Source organism: Macrotis lagotis, chromosome X (assembly GCF_037893015.1).
Source record: "Macrotis lagotis isolate mMagLag1 chromosome X, bilby.v1.9.chrom.fasta, whole genome shotgun sequence".
NCBI classification, from domain to species: domain Eukaryota; kingdom Metazoa; phylum Chordata; class Mammalia; order Peramelemorphia; family Peramelidae; genus Macrotis; species Macrotis lagotis.
Genome location: NC_133666.1, coordinates 153,582,611 through 153,595,853, shown reverse-complemented (window position 1 = coordinate 153,595,853; position 13,243 = coordinate 153,582,611). Strand labels below are relative to the sequence as shown.

The 13,243-nt window shown below is 32.7% G+C and overlaps 1 protein-coding gene across 3 annotated transcripts in view; it reads left to right on the top strand.

Annotated features, from left to right (window-relative positions):
- Positions 1 to 13,243, top strand: part of LOC141501314 (selenocysteine insertion sequence-binding protein 2-like) — a 77,277-nt gene that overhangs the window by 11,216 nt on the left and 52,818 nt on the right. For all 3 annotated transcript variants that reach the window (XM_074205198.1, XM_074205199.1, XM_074205200.1), the window contains exons 5-7: positions 2,365 to 2,588; positions 3,332 to 3,407; positions 6,861 to 7,066. In XM_074205198.1, the coding sequence (XP_074061299.1) occupies positions 2,365 to 2,588; positions 3,332 to 3,407; positions 6,861 to 7,066 (506 nt within the window). The remainder of the gene's footprint in view (positions 1 to 2,364; positions 2,589 to 3,331; positions 3,408 to 6,860; positions 7,067 to 13,243) is intronic.

Sequence of the window (13,243 nt, the reverse complement as noted above, 5' to 3'; positions counted from 1 at the left end):
CAGATCAAAAGAAACAGTTCTTATCACTTCTTTTACCTTTTAAAGAATGAAATTATCATTGAGGTAAGATATGAATTTATTAACTGCCCTATTATTGCCTGAAAGCTCCAGAAGAGGTCTGGATATTTGAAATTTTATCACTATTATACCATGTTCTTGTTCTAGACTTACTTGTTTCCTCAACTCTTTAAAAAATTTTTTCTGTATAGATCTTTGTGGATTATTCTCCAGTAAAAATTTAATAATAAATAATAATAATAATAATGTTGGTTTTTATTTAGCATTCTAAAGTTTTGTTTTACAAAGTGCTTACCAATATTATCTCTTTTAACTTTGTAACAATCCTGTGAAGTAAGTACTATTATTTTACAGATGAGGAAGCTGAAGCATTCAGAGATCAAATGACTTGCCATGAGTCTCATGCTTGTAAATATCTGAGGTGGGATTTGAATTCAGGTCTTCCTGACTCCAGACCCATCACTCTTTCCACTGTGACACCTCATTCCAGTGAAAATAGTGCTCCTGTTTAACTCTTATGTTGAGTTCTTGATTGAAGAGTTCTAATATTTTATTTTTTTTTTACTATCTCTTAGAGTAATTGATTTCTGCTTGATTTATTCTTGTTTTTAATGAGTTCATTTGTCACTTTCTCTTTTAAGCTATTCTTGTTCTTTTCTTTCAGGATTCTCATTTTTGAAATCTCTTGTTTCATGTCTCCTAGGAGTCTTTGTAGAGAACTTTTTTACTTTTTTTGAATCTCTACTTGCAATTGTTATAGAATGACTTGCTCTTTTTTGGATATCTCTAAAATCAATAATTTTTGATGGTGACTTATCTCTCCAGCCTTAGTTCCTGAACTGGGACTTTGTGCCAGGGCCAGGCACCAGCTTCTGCTGTAGTTTTCAACAGGGTAGTCAGCATTGGGTTCCTGTGTTGATCTCCATCTTCCAAGGTTAGACACTCTCCTCCATTCCCTCTCTGAATCTTTGAAATTTGGAGTGTTTGATCATCAGGACATTTCAGGAAAAGTGCTCAGAACCTAAAACCTTTCAGCCTGGGCTATCCCAGGCTTTGCTGACAGATCACCTATTGCTCATCAGTTTTTGGTTGCCTTTGCTTTTAGTTCTGGGGTAGAAGAAATCATTTGCTTTCTTTTTGGACTTCTTGGTCATTATTTGGTATGGTAAGAATGTAAGGTAACTGGAGTTATGGGAGCAAGGCAGTTGACCTCAGTTCAGGTTGCAGGCCTTTTGTTGTGTTTTTCCACCATGGGCTTCACCCTTTATTTTCTGGATTTTCTGAAATTAGTTCTTGATATATACAATTACTTGTTTCCTCTTTCTGTTTTAATTTTGACCTTTTTATTTTTAATAAGCTAAACCCTATTGGCCAAATTCCCAACATGAGTTCTATCCTACTAAAATTTATTGACCTCTGAGTGATGAAACATGTCCTTGTTTAAAAGCCTACTTTACTTGTTATCTATACTTTGTGCATTCATGTGTAGTGTGGCATAGTAAATAAAGCCTCTAAGCCAGAAGGTCCTCAGTTAAAGTTACCTCTGACATTTACTAATTAACGTCACCTTTGCAAGTCAGTTTCCTAACCTTTTCAGTGCTCTAGGCAAATGGTGTCAGATTCAAATAGATCGCTAGATGGCATATTATCATCTTTATCATATTTGTATTTTTTTTAAACATTTTCCAATTGCATCTTAATCTGAGCAGCTTTAGTTTGACACCACTGCTCTAGACAACTCTCTTGAGTTAGTTACAAAGTAATTGCTGACCTGTATTGGTTAGTAAATAGAAATTCCTTATTGTTGAGTTCTCTTAACTCTTATCCTAGATTTTCTCTGAGGTCCCTGTGTGGTCACATTATCTGGTATATTACTGCTGGTTTCTTTCTTGGATTTTGCCTTTCTTATTTAGTTTCTTTGTTACCATTCTTCTTAGGTTGTAGCTACTTGGTGTGATAGCCCAGTTAGATCTACCTAAATAATTTTTTACTTCTTCCTTCAATTTCTTTCAGTTGATGGTTTAATGGATTACATGTGTAAGACTATCATCAAATATTTTTTTCTAGCTTTCATTATGTGTACTCATTTCTTAGTCAAAATCCCATCGTTTCATGGAGCCATGGTCCAGAAATCCAAAACGCATTCTCGTAATCATTAATACTTGCCAATCTTTATATATTGTACTGTTACATGTAAGAATTGTAACTTTACTATATTAAAAATTAATCTGAATTGTTTGAAGCTACAGTTATCAAGTTTTTACTACTGTAATATTGAATATTGACTGAATATAATCAAACCTTTTGAAAACTGATTTTACGCTTATTTTAATCCTGTAATTACAGAGATTTATCATAAACGTGCAGACAGGAAACCTAGAACCAGCCGAAAAAATGTGTCTTCTTCCAAACCTGAATTTGAACTTAAGCTGTTGGATTTTCCAAAACTGCAAGGTTCTGAGAATAGTGACATTCCAGAATTACAAAAACAACCCAAATGGGGACCTTTGAGTTCTGCTGCTAGTGATATATCCCTCATAAGAGAAGTAGTGAAACCTACAGTATCAAAGGTTAGTTAAGCTTTTGTTACTCATGCTTTTTAAGTTTAGAGTCAAATATTCTTTTATCATTAATGTGAACTTAACTTTTCAAGTTAATCATGTCCTAAAACTTATTCCTACAGCTTTAAAAATTGAGAAAATGGAAAAAAATCCAAGTTCCCTCCATTTTTAGCCTCTGTTTCATCTTGGTATCTCCTCAGATATTGTCAGTTAAGATAGAAAAATTCAGAGGTACTATTTATAAACTGTTATGATCTTATGACATTGAAAATTTTTTTTATTGAAGAATATTCATGCTGATACAGGTTAGGAACTACTGTTTTAGAATGTGTATGCATAAATATATATATTATAATAATAGTTGAGATAATAAATGTTATTTATGATATTATATTACATATATAACATAAAATAATATGTTGTGTATCTATTTTTCAGTTATTTGTCTTGCTTTAACTTCTGTGACAGCAAAAAATTAATTATCCTTCATTGTTTAGTAGTTGCAATCCAAATGTAAGGTTGATATGTAAAAAGAATGTTAGCAATAACGTTGACTTCTTTATAGTATAGAAACTATATTCAAACTTAGTCATTATTGTAATTTTATAGCTATCAGTTTCTTTTTTGTTATTTATGTTGGCCACATTGCAGTCATGTATATTGTTTACTTCACCCCAAAGTCTTTCTCATGACTGTGAATTAATGGTTGACTTCTTGTACAATAAGAAAAATGTCCTTGTTTGCTTTTTTAGGAAGAATTAGTTGCGAAAGCTGAAACAGCTACATCTGAGCCTGAGAATGACACAAATTCCCCTTCTTCTACAAGAGGTAAGAGTGTCAACTTTTTGTTAAAGATTTGAGTGATTTATATAAAGTTTAGATTTAACTATTTTATCTGTTAATTGTGATTATTTTCCAAACTATTTAAATGTTACTGAGGAATTTTTGAACAGCTGTTGAATACATAATAAAAACTCTTAAATCATAAAAATGAATTTTTCAGCTTAAAGTGAGCAAAGGAAATGTTGTAAACACCTGCTTGGGTAGCAGGACAGAGAGGGAGAAGAGACAAGAGGGAAACTTTAAAAATGAAAATTTTGCTATTATTTGAGATTGAATGGAATGAATTGTTATTTTTTAATCAATTCTAGTAGACTCTTATTTTCTCCTTATAGAATGAGAAATATATTATTTCTTAAAGAAGCAAAAATGAGTATTCTATACATGTTGTGTTTTCATATTACTCTTTTTATAAGTGAGCATTCATTGTTCTTATTTTAGATTTGTTAGATTTTTTAAAATGATAATTTAAGGTAAAAAATACAAGAATATTGACAATATATTTTTAATAATGTAGAACAATCTGTCTTTTCCCTTGTGGGGGTAACCACAAGTGTCTGACAGGTGTTTTACTTATAAAGTTCACCTGCCGATATCTTGATGGATGTCCTTTTGTTTTGTCTGTATATAGAATTTCATGGGTACCTAAGAAGTAGTGTTGCTGTACTTATACCAGTGTTCTAAAAAGAAATAAATTGCAATTTATTGTGATAGCTCAAGTCTAGTGATCTTTGACTTCTGATGGTAAAAGTACACATCAAGGTTAGTAGGGATGCAATTTGATCCTTAGCTTTTTAATTTTGTGTGTTTGCCACGTGAATTTATGGACTGTTGTTTTTTTAACTGAATCCATTGTTTGCCCTTTTTTCCTGAAGAGAAAAAGCATTGTTCCTATTCCAGATAGATTAACCTTATAGTTATTGGGAAAAGTTTGATATGCATGCAATAAGGAGGAGAAAAGTTTAGTGAAGGCTTACTTTTTTGGGGGAAATTTTGAATAGCAGCCCAAATTTGATTTTTCTTTGAGGAATTATTTCATGTATTGCATGTTGAGCAAATAATTAGAACTTTTTATTTAGTATTTTATTTCCCCCAATTACATGTAAAAACAATTTTTAACATTCATTTTTAAAACTTTGATTTCCCAGTTTTCTCCCTTCTTTCATATTCCCCTCATTGAGGAGGCAGTTATTTTGCTTTATTTATTTAGGTTATACTTGTGTAGTCATGCAAAACATGTTTCCATATTAGTCATATTGTGAAAAAAAATAAAGACCAAAAAAATAAACACACATGAAAAATAATATGCTTCAGTCTATATTCAAATATCTTCAGTTCTTTCTCTGGAAATGGTTAGCATTTTTTATCCATAATAAGTCCTTTAAATTTGTCTTGGATCATCATATTGTTGCTAATAATGACTCATTCACAGCTGATTTTACATTTTTGTTTCTTTGTACACAGTACTTTTCACTTTGTATCAGTTCATGTAAGTCTTTCCAGATTTTTCTGAGGGCATCCTGCTTATCATTTCTTAAACCATAATAGTATTACATCACAATCACATAGCACAGTTTCTTCAGTGTTCCCCAACTGATGAGCATTCCCTCAGTTTCCACTTCTTTGCTACCAGAAAAAGCTGCTATAAATATTTTTGTTCATAAGTTCCTTTCTTTTTTTGCATTTTAACTTTTTTTGGATACAAACCTAGTTGTAGTACTGCTAGGTCAGAGTGTATGCATAGTTTTATAGCCTTTGGGGTGTAGTTCCAAATTGCTTTATAGAATGGTTGAATCAGTTCACAACTCCACCAATAGTTCAGTGCCTCATTTTCTCACATCCCCTCTCAACACTTGGCATTTTCCTCTTCTGTTCTATTAGCCAGTTTAATAGGAATGAGATAGCACCTCAGAAATGTTCTAATGTGCATTTCTTCAATCATTTGTGCTTCAGAGCATTTTTTTCAGATGGCAATAGATAGCTTTTATTATTTCATCTGAAAACTGTTAATGTATTTTAATTGACTCATTTATAAATTGATTCATTTCTCTGTATTTGAGAAATGAGACTTTTATCTGAGAATCTTGCTTCATTATTATTGCTAATTGTATTTCCCTCCATCCCTACCTCCTGCCTGTTTATCATATTCTCTCTTCCACCCTGTTCCCTCCTCAGAAGTGTTTTGCTTCTGACTACTACCTCCCTCGATCTGTCCTCCCTTTTTATTACTATCTCCCCCCCCCACCCCCTGCTGCCATCCCCCCTTATTTTATCTTCTTTCCCTTTTTTCTTGTAGGGTGAAATAGATTTCTATACTCAAATGAGTGTGTATGATATTCCCTCTTTGAACCAATAATGATGGGAATAAGGTTTATTCACTTCCCCCTCATCTCCCTAGCTTCCTCCCTGCCATAAAAGTTTTTTTCTTATCTCTTATATGAGATAATTAACCCTATTCTACCTCTCCTTTTCCCTTTCTCCCAGTGAATTCCTCTTTCACAACCTTTAGTTTTATTTTTTTTAGGATATCATCCCTTCATATTTAACTCACACCTATGTCCTCTGTCTATTTATACTTCTTCTAAATGCCATAATAAAGTTTTTATTGGTTAAAAGTAACATCTTCCCATGTAGGAATGTAAACTATTTAACTTTATTAAGTGCCTTATGATTTCTTTTTCCTGTTTACCTTTTTATGCTTCTCTTGAATCTTATATTTGAAAGTTAAATATTCTACTCAGCTCGGGTCTTTTCATCAAGAACACTTGAAAATTCTCTGTTTCACTGAATGTCCATTTCCCCCCCAAAAGGATTATATTCAGTTTTGCTGGGTAGGTGATTCTTGATTGTAATCCTAACTCCTTTGCCCTCTAAAATATAACATTCCAAGTTCTTCAATCCTTACTAAATTTTATGTTTTTCTGACTATGGAGCTGTTTCTTACTGGCTTCTTTATAGTATTTTCTCCTTGATCTGCGAGCTCAATGTTCCTGGAAGCATTCATTTTGGGATCTCTTTCAGGATACGATTAGTGGATTCTTTCAATTTCTGTTTCATCCCCTGGTTCTAAAATGTGTTCCCTGCTTCTTTTTTGATCTGGCTTTCAGATAGTGTGTTCTCTCCTGGATCCATTTTCCAGGTCAGATGTTTTTCCAATGAGATATTTCACAATGTCTTCTATTTTTTTCCATTCTTTTTGTTTTGTTTTCTTTCTTGATTACTCATAAAGTCATTAACTTCTATTTGCTCAAATTGTAATTTTTAAGGAAATTATTTTCTTCAGTGAACTTTTGTACCTCCTTTTCTATTTGACCAATTCTACTTTTTAAGTCTTTTTCTTCAGTAAATTTTTGTGTTTCTTTTTTTCATTTGGCCAGTCATCTAGAGCATTTTAAAAACATTATTTTAAAATTTTCAATAATTATAATTATTTTTGAGCAGAGCTATCTTGGACACCAATGGGTTATGTTGTTCGACCAACAACCACTGAAGCACCAGCCCTTAAAAATGTTACTTCTCTGGTAAACATGAAGAAAAGTGGCTCATCAGTAACCCCTAAGAAAGTAACTGCTTCATTCTCCTCACCTGAAGTTTTAACTACCAATGCTTACAATAAAGAAAAGCAAATAGCTTGGAATCCTAAAAAGGTATGCAAACTATATTCTGATTCTCTGTTTGTTGTTTCTGTCCATGAACATTCTTTGAAAAATTGATTAGTATATTAAATGTGCTATTACTACTTTGGTTGTAAACCTAATCCATAATATAATTACCAACAGTTAAAAATTAATAGAACATAGTGAGTTTTTAAGGCAAGTGCCTTAAACATTGCATTATTAGGAAATTCCACTGTATTTTTTGCTTTTATTACAGAAAAGGTTTAGTGCCTGCATCTTGGAAAATCAATAGAATTTCAACTAGACATTACAGCCTTGTCAAGTGGCAACTTTTTTATGCATGAGACTTAAACTCTCCAATAACAAAGTATGGTTATTCACCACTACATACTGAATCAAGAAAAAGCTATCAGTCTGCCATTCTTTAGCATATCTTGACCCAGAATCCTTAAAAATTCTTAAAAACAAAAATTCTTATTTATAAAGATTGATAAACTCAAAGTAACAGGTTCAGTTTCTGAGATTTCCTCTTCTACCACCATATAGCTTAAATTAGTTCTTTTCCTAAAAAGCTGTTCCTTGTACTTGGTTGGCCTAGGAGACCTAAGGCTCAAGCAGAGCCATTGTGGTTCTCAGGTTGTGTTGATATGGTTTCCTGTTCACCTAAGGGCATTCAAGTCAAGGACCTTCGAACTTTTGATTATCCCAAGATATTTTAATAACAAAAGTTGAAATTCTTTTTAGGTTTTAATGTCTTTTCTGCTACTTTATGGAAGTTATTATTTTAGTTTACTTTTCAGTTAGGTTTTCTGAATGAAATTTACAAAACCAGTCATTTGGTTTCCTTTTTAATTATGTATTTCCTTAATTTGTTGTTGTTTCTTATTTTATTGCCTTGGTTAACATTTTTATAGCAATGTCAAATTATAGTGGTGATGGTCAAGTTCACCCATGATCTTATTACTTATAAGACTAGCTGTGGGTTTCTACCAATTTTAGGAAAAGTCCATTTTTTAAAATTCTACTTAATTTTTTTTTGCAATAATAAATAATAATATTTTATCCAAAGTTTCCTTTTCTGTGCCTCTTCATAAAAGCATGTCTAGATTTACAGTTTTACTAATTTTGAATTAGTGTTGCAGTCTTGGTATAAATTCAGTGTAGTCATATTGTATAAGCTTTTTAATATGTTTTTGGTAAGCCTTTTTGCTGACATTTAATTCCTTATTTTTCATTGATGATTTTTTTTAGAGATATTAGTATATAATTTTTTTCCCTCTTCTTTATTACTCCTGGATTTAAGTATCAGAACCATATTTGTCTCATAAAAGGAACTTGGTAGAATTCCTTATATTCCTCAATTTGCAAGTTATTTATGTAATACTAGGATAAATTATTCATTGATAATTTTATTTAATTATTTGTAAATTCATCTGCCACTGAGTTTTTCCTTTTAGGGAGTTCGTTTATGGCTTGTTTAATTTCTTTATCATAAATTGGGTTATTTAAATTCTATACTGTTAATGTGGGTATTTTTGTTAATACTAATAATGCATTTCATTTAAGCTGCCAGTTTTATTGACATATAGTTGAATAAAAATAATTTTTAATAATTTTTTTTCTCTTTATTTGTTGTGATTTTTTTCTTTTTTGGTATTTGCAATTTGGTTTTAGCGACCTTAAATCAGATTATCTGTGGTTTAATCAGATTTGCTAATGTTGTTATCTTTTGTAAATGTTATTAAGAAGCTCCTAGGGTTTTTTTTCCCAAATTTTTATCTCTGCTTTTCTGAATTTTTATTTATGTGTTTTAATTTACATTTTTCTTTGTTGCTTTGTTTAGTTGCATGTCAAGTTAGTTGCTGTGTTCTAGCCCTCGTTTGTTGAAGAAAGTATTGAGATGTAAACTTCCACTTAAGGACTGCTTTGACTGAATCCCCAAAATTGTTTGTCTTCTTGTGATTTTCTTTGATGAAAATATTCTTTAAGATTAAATATTTAGGGGCGGCTAGGTGGCGTAGTGGATAAAGCATCGGCCCTGGAGTCAGGAGTACCTGGGTTAAAATCCGGTCTCAGGCACTTGATAATTACCTAGCTGTGTGGTCTTGGGCAAGCCACTTAACCCCATTTGCCTTGCAAAAAACAACACCTTAAAAAAAGATTAAATTAGACTTAGTCTTTTCTTGTCTTCAAATTGTGTATAAATTCTGTGGTATTGTGGTTAGATTTTTTATGCATTTTTATGAGGTTTTTGTGTCATTTTTGTAAAGGTCTTGCACATCTGAAAATAGTGTATGTTGATTTCATTTTCTAAAAACTATCCTCTATTCTTTGTCCTTCCTCCCCACCATATCCAAAACTGTTACCAAAATCTTTAGATTTTACTTCCATATCTCTCTTATATGCCTGCTTGTTCCTTTTGTCATTGTCACCAGGCTAGTTCAGACTTTCATCACCACCTACCTGGAGTGTAGCAGTAGCTTGCTGATGGAGCTACCTGCTTCAAGTCTTTCCCCCTCCTTCATCTAGCCAATAAAGTGATGTTTTTTAAAGTACAAATTTGACTGTTATTGGCTTCCAATTGACTCAAAGATCAAATTATGTTCTGACTGGCGTTTGAAGCCCTTTTACTACCTTTACAATTTTATTGTATTTTTTTTTTTTTAGTTTTTGCAAGGCATTGGTGTTAAGTGACTTGCTGAAATTCACACAGGTAGGTAATTATTAAGTGTCTGAGGCCAAACCTGAACTCAGGTCCTCCTGACTCCAGGACTGGTGTTCTATCCACTACACCACCTAGCTGCCCCCTTTCCAATATTTTTACACTTTTCTTGCCACCATATACTTAATCTTTGATCCAGTGACCCTGTCCTCCAGGTTGCTCCACATTACAGGAAAGTGCATCTCTTGAATTCTGGCATATTCTCTTGCTGTCCCCATGAATGGAATTCTCTTCCTCATCAACTCTCCTTGATGACTTCCTTGACTATCTTTAAATCCCAGCTAAAATTCCATCCTGTACAGGCAGTCTTTCTCAAACCATCTCAAAATTGAGTGCCTTACTCTATTAATTATTTCCCTTTTAGCCTACATATAGTAAGTATACTTTGTATATATTTGTTTGGTCATTATCTGTCTTAAGGACAAGGTCTTTCTTTTGCCTCCATATGTATTTTATGATTCCTAGCACACAGTATCATTTATTAGTAAATGTTTGCTGATTATCAGGTAATTAATTGCCATTGTTTTATTGTATCTAATTTTTAAAGATTCTTCTTGGATTCATCTTTCTTGTTTATCTTTTTTGTTAGATTTCACTGCTTCTGAAAGGGGATCATTGTCATTCCCAGCTATTAGAGTTTGCTGTTATAGTCTTTAATTTAGTTAATTTTTCCTTTAAACTAGAAGTTCTTAATCTTTTTTAATCACAGCTTTATTTGGCAGCTTGGTACCCTTAGATTATTTTTAAATGTAAAATACTTAGAATTACAATGAAAACCAATTCTATTGAAATACATTTATCAGGATATTAAAAAACAAGTTCATGGACTCCAGATTAAGAACCCTTGCTTTAAATGCTGTGCCATCCAATATACGTTTCAAGTATTGAAATTTTATTATCGCTGATGCTTTTAAGCAAGAGATTTCTGCTGTTGCTTTGTCTGAGGTCATGATTATTATCCCAGCTTTCATAAATTTGCCTGAATTTTTGTTTCAGGTTTATTACTTTAAAACCTCATTTCTCTTCTGTACTGCTACCCTTTGCTATTTCTCTTATAGGATTCTACCTTTTTCCATTTACAATTATGTATGTTTATTATGAATTTCCCTCCATTATATAATAATTTTTTCTTATTTTCCTTTTTACATAAAGAATGGTGAATGAGAATGAGTTTGATTAATATTAGTTTTCTGTAACTGACACCATCTGGTTCTCCTTTCTGACCACTTGTATTTTTTCTTTGACTAAGAACAGGCACTCTGAACCTTTTTAGTGTCACAGACCCTTTTGGTATCCTATGGACCCATTCTTATGTTTTTAAATGCATAAAAGTAAAACAAAACACTTTGCATTTCCATTGAAATAGTTAACATATTTTCAATAAAAAAATTAACAGACTGAGACTTTTCTACTGATCTCAGGGTTCCAGGTTAATCTTTGAAATAGAAACTCTGAATTTTGGCAATAACATTCGAGGTGTTTTTTCGGTGTTTGAGGATTTGCTATTTTCCATTTGCACTTTGCTTTCTAACAGGGCAATTTTTACTTACGAATTCGTTAGATACGGCATCTAGATTTTTTTAAATTTGGGTCATAGTTTTTAAGGGAGTCTGAGAATTCTTCTCTAATTCTTTCCTTGTCCTGTTTTTCATATTTTTCTAATTGTTAATTCTTTTAGCTGTGTTCTAATAATTTTTCATCTAATTGAATCGTTCATTTGGCTCATTGAATTTTGCTCCATTATGTTTTTCAGAAATCTATTATTGGGTAAGGTTTTTAGCTTTTTATTTTAAACTCTTTTTATCTCTTCAGGGCACTAGTATTGATTCTGATTTTTTTCCTCTTCCTTCATTTCTAATAACTACACAGAACTCTTGTGGATAAGGCTCTGCTTTGCTTATTGTTGAATCACTCTCTCCTGAATTTACCTTTTAGGCCTCTCTCAACCTACTTTATTTCTTTTTGCATTTGGTATTTCCTTATCTAACAGTGTTTACATTTTAGTTTTGGATTGAGGTTTAGTGGTTAAATCCTAGCTTTCTCTTCCTGTGCCCCAGGACTGAGCAGGCCTTATTTGGTCCCTCTATAGAGTAGATACCACTGGATAACATGACTTAGGACCTAGTCTTGAAGCCCCTGACATAGGCTTCCTCTTCTGGTAACTCAGTGAATGTCTTGATATTGACTCAGTACTGTCTCTTATCCCTAAATAAACTTCAAATGGACTTTGGTTCTGTTGTCAATGTGACCTTGACAGTCTTCTGTTAAGTGTTGGACATTGTTGTTCTCAGGCTTTCTTGAAGCCCCCATCTTCCCTCACCTCATGTGCTCCCAGGTACTGAGTTGGCTTTGTTTCCTTTTGTAACTCCTTATGTCCTAGTGTTCTAAGGCATGCCATGCTCCACTGACTAAGCACAGTGACCCATCCAGAATGAGCCAGTCTCTACTTCTCATACAGTCCTAGACAAATATCCAGATGTGGCTTCAGATCTTGAATATAAAAGTTCACATCAGCTTTTTCTCTCTCTCCTTTTTCTTGTCCCCAGAGTACTTGTAAGCTTCAGTCTCCTCCTAAAAGTATTCCAACTCAAGTCAACCTCTCACTTAAGACCTGCTTACCAGCCTAGATGCTAATTTCTACCTAACCTGACCCAACTCTTCATGTCTTTAGACTTCTGTCCATCTTCCTAGGCATCTCTAGGCTAGATGAAGGAACCTATCTTTCTTTGGTCTTCTTGATTATTGATGTAGTATTCTTTTAAATCTTAGCTGGAGTGGATATCTGAGTTTGATTATTAAATTTCATATTGTTATTTTAGTAGTATGTCTCTCAAATGATTTCTTTCTTACTATATCTAATGATGTTTTCTCAATCCTCATCTTTTACTTTTTCCCCTCATGTGTTATTTCTTACAGCACAAGAATATCTCACATTATTTTAGATTATTATTGATAAAATATCACATTATTACTATTTGGTCAACTATTCCCCTAATTAATGGACATTTGCTACTACAAAAGTGCTACTGTGGTATTAGGTGAGACTATTTTATACAAGATTTTCCAAAAGTCTTAGTACAGTAATACATACATTTTAAGCTTAAACTTACACCAAAACTTTTGGGATACTCTGTGTCTTAGGATATGCCCACCAATAGGATTTCTGGATCAGAACAGTTTGAAAATTGTTTTTCCTGGAAAGTTGGACTGAAGTTTTGTCAACAGTGTAATATTAGTGTCCTGTCTCCTGCATCTTTTACTGAAAATTTATAGTTTTCCAGTTGCTTTTTTAAATTATTCATATTTGATAGATTTTTCTAGTTAGCTATATTCCCTCCATACTTAATTTTTTTTGGTAGGTTTTTGCAATTCAAACGCAGTTAAGTGGCTTTCCCAAGGCCACACAGTTAGGTAATTAAGTGTTTGAGGCAGGATTTGAACTCAGGTACTCCTGACTCCAGGGCTGGTGCTCTATCCACTGTGCC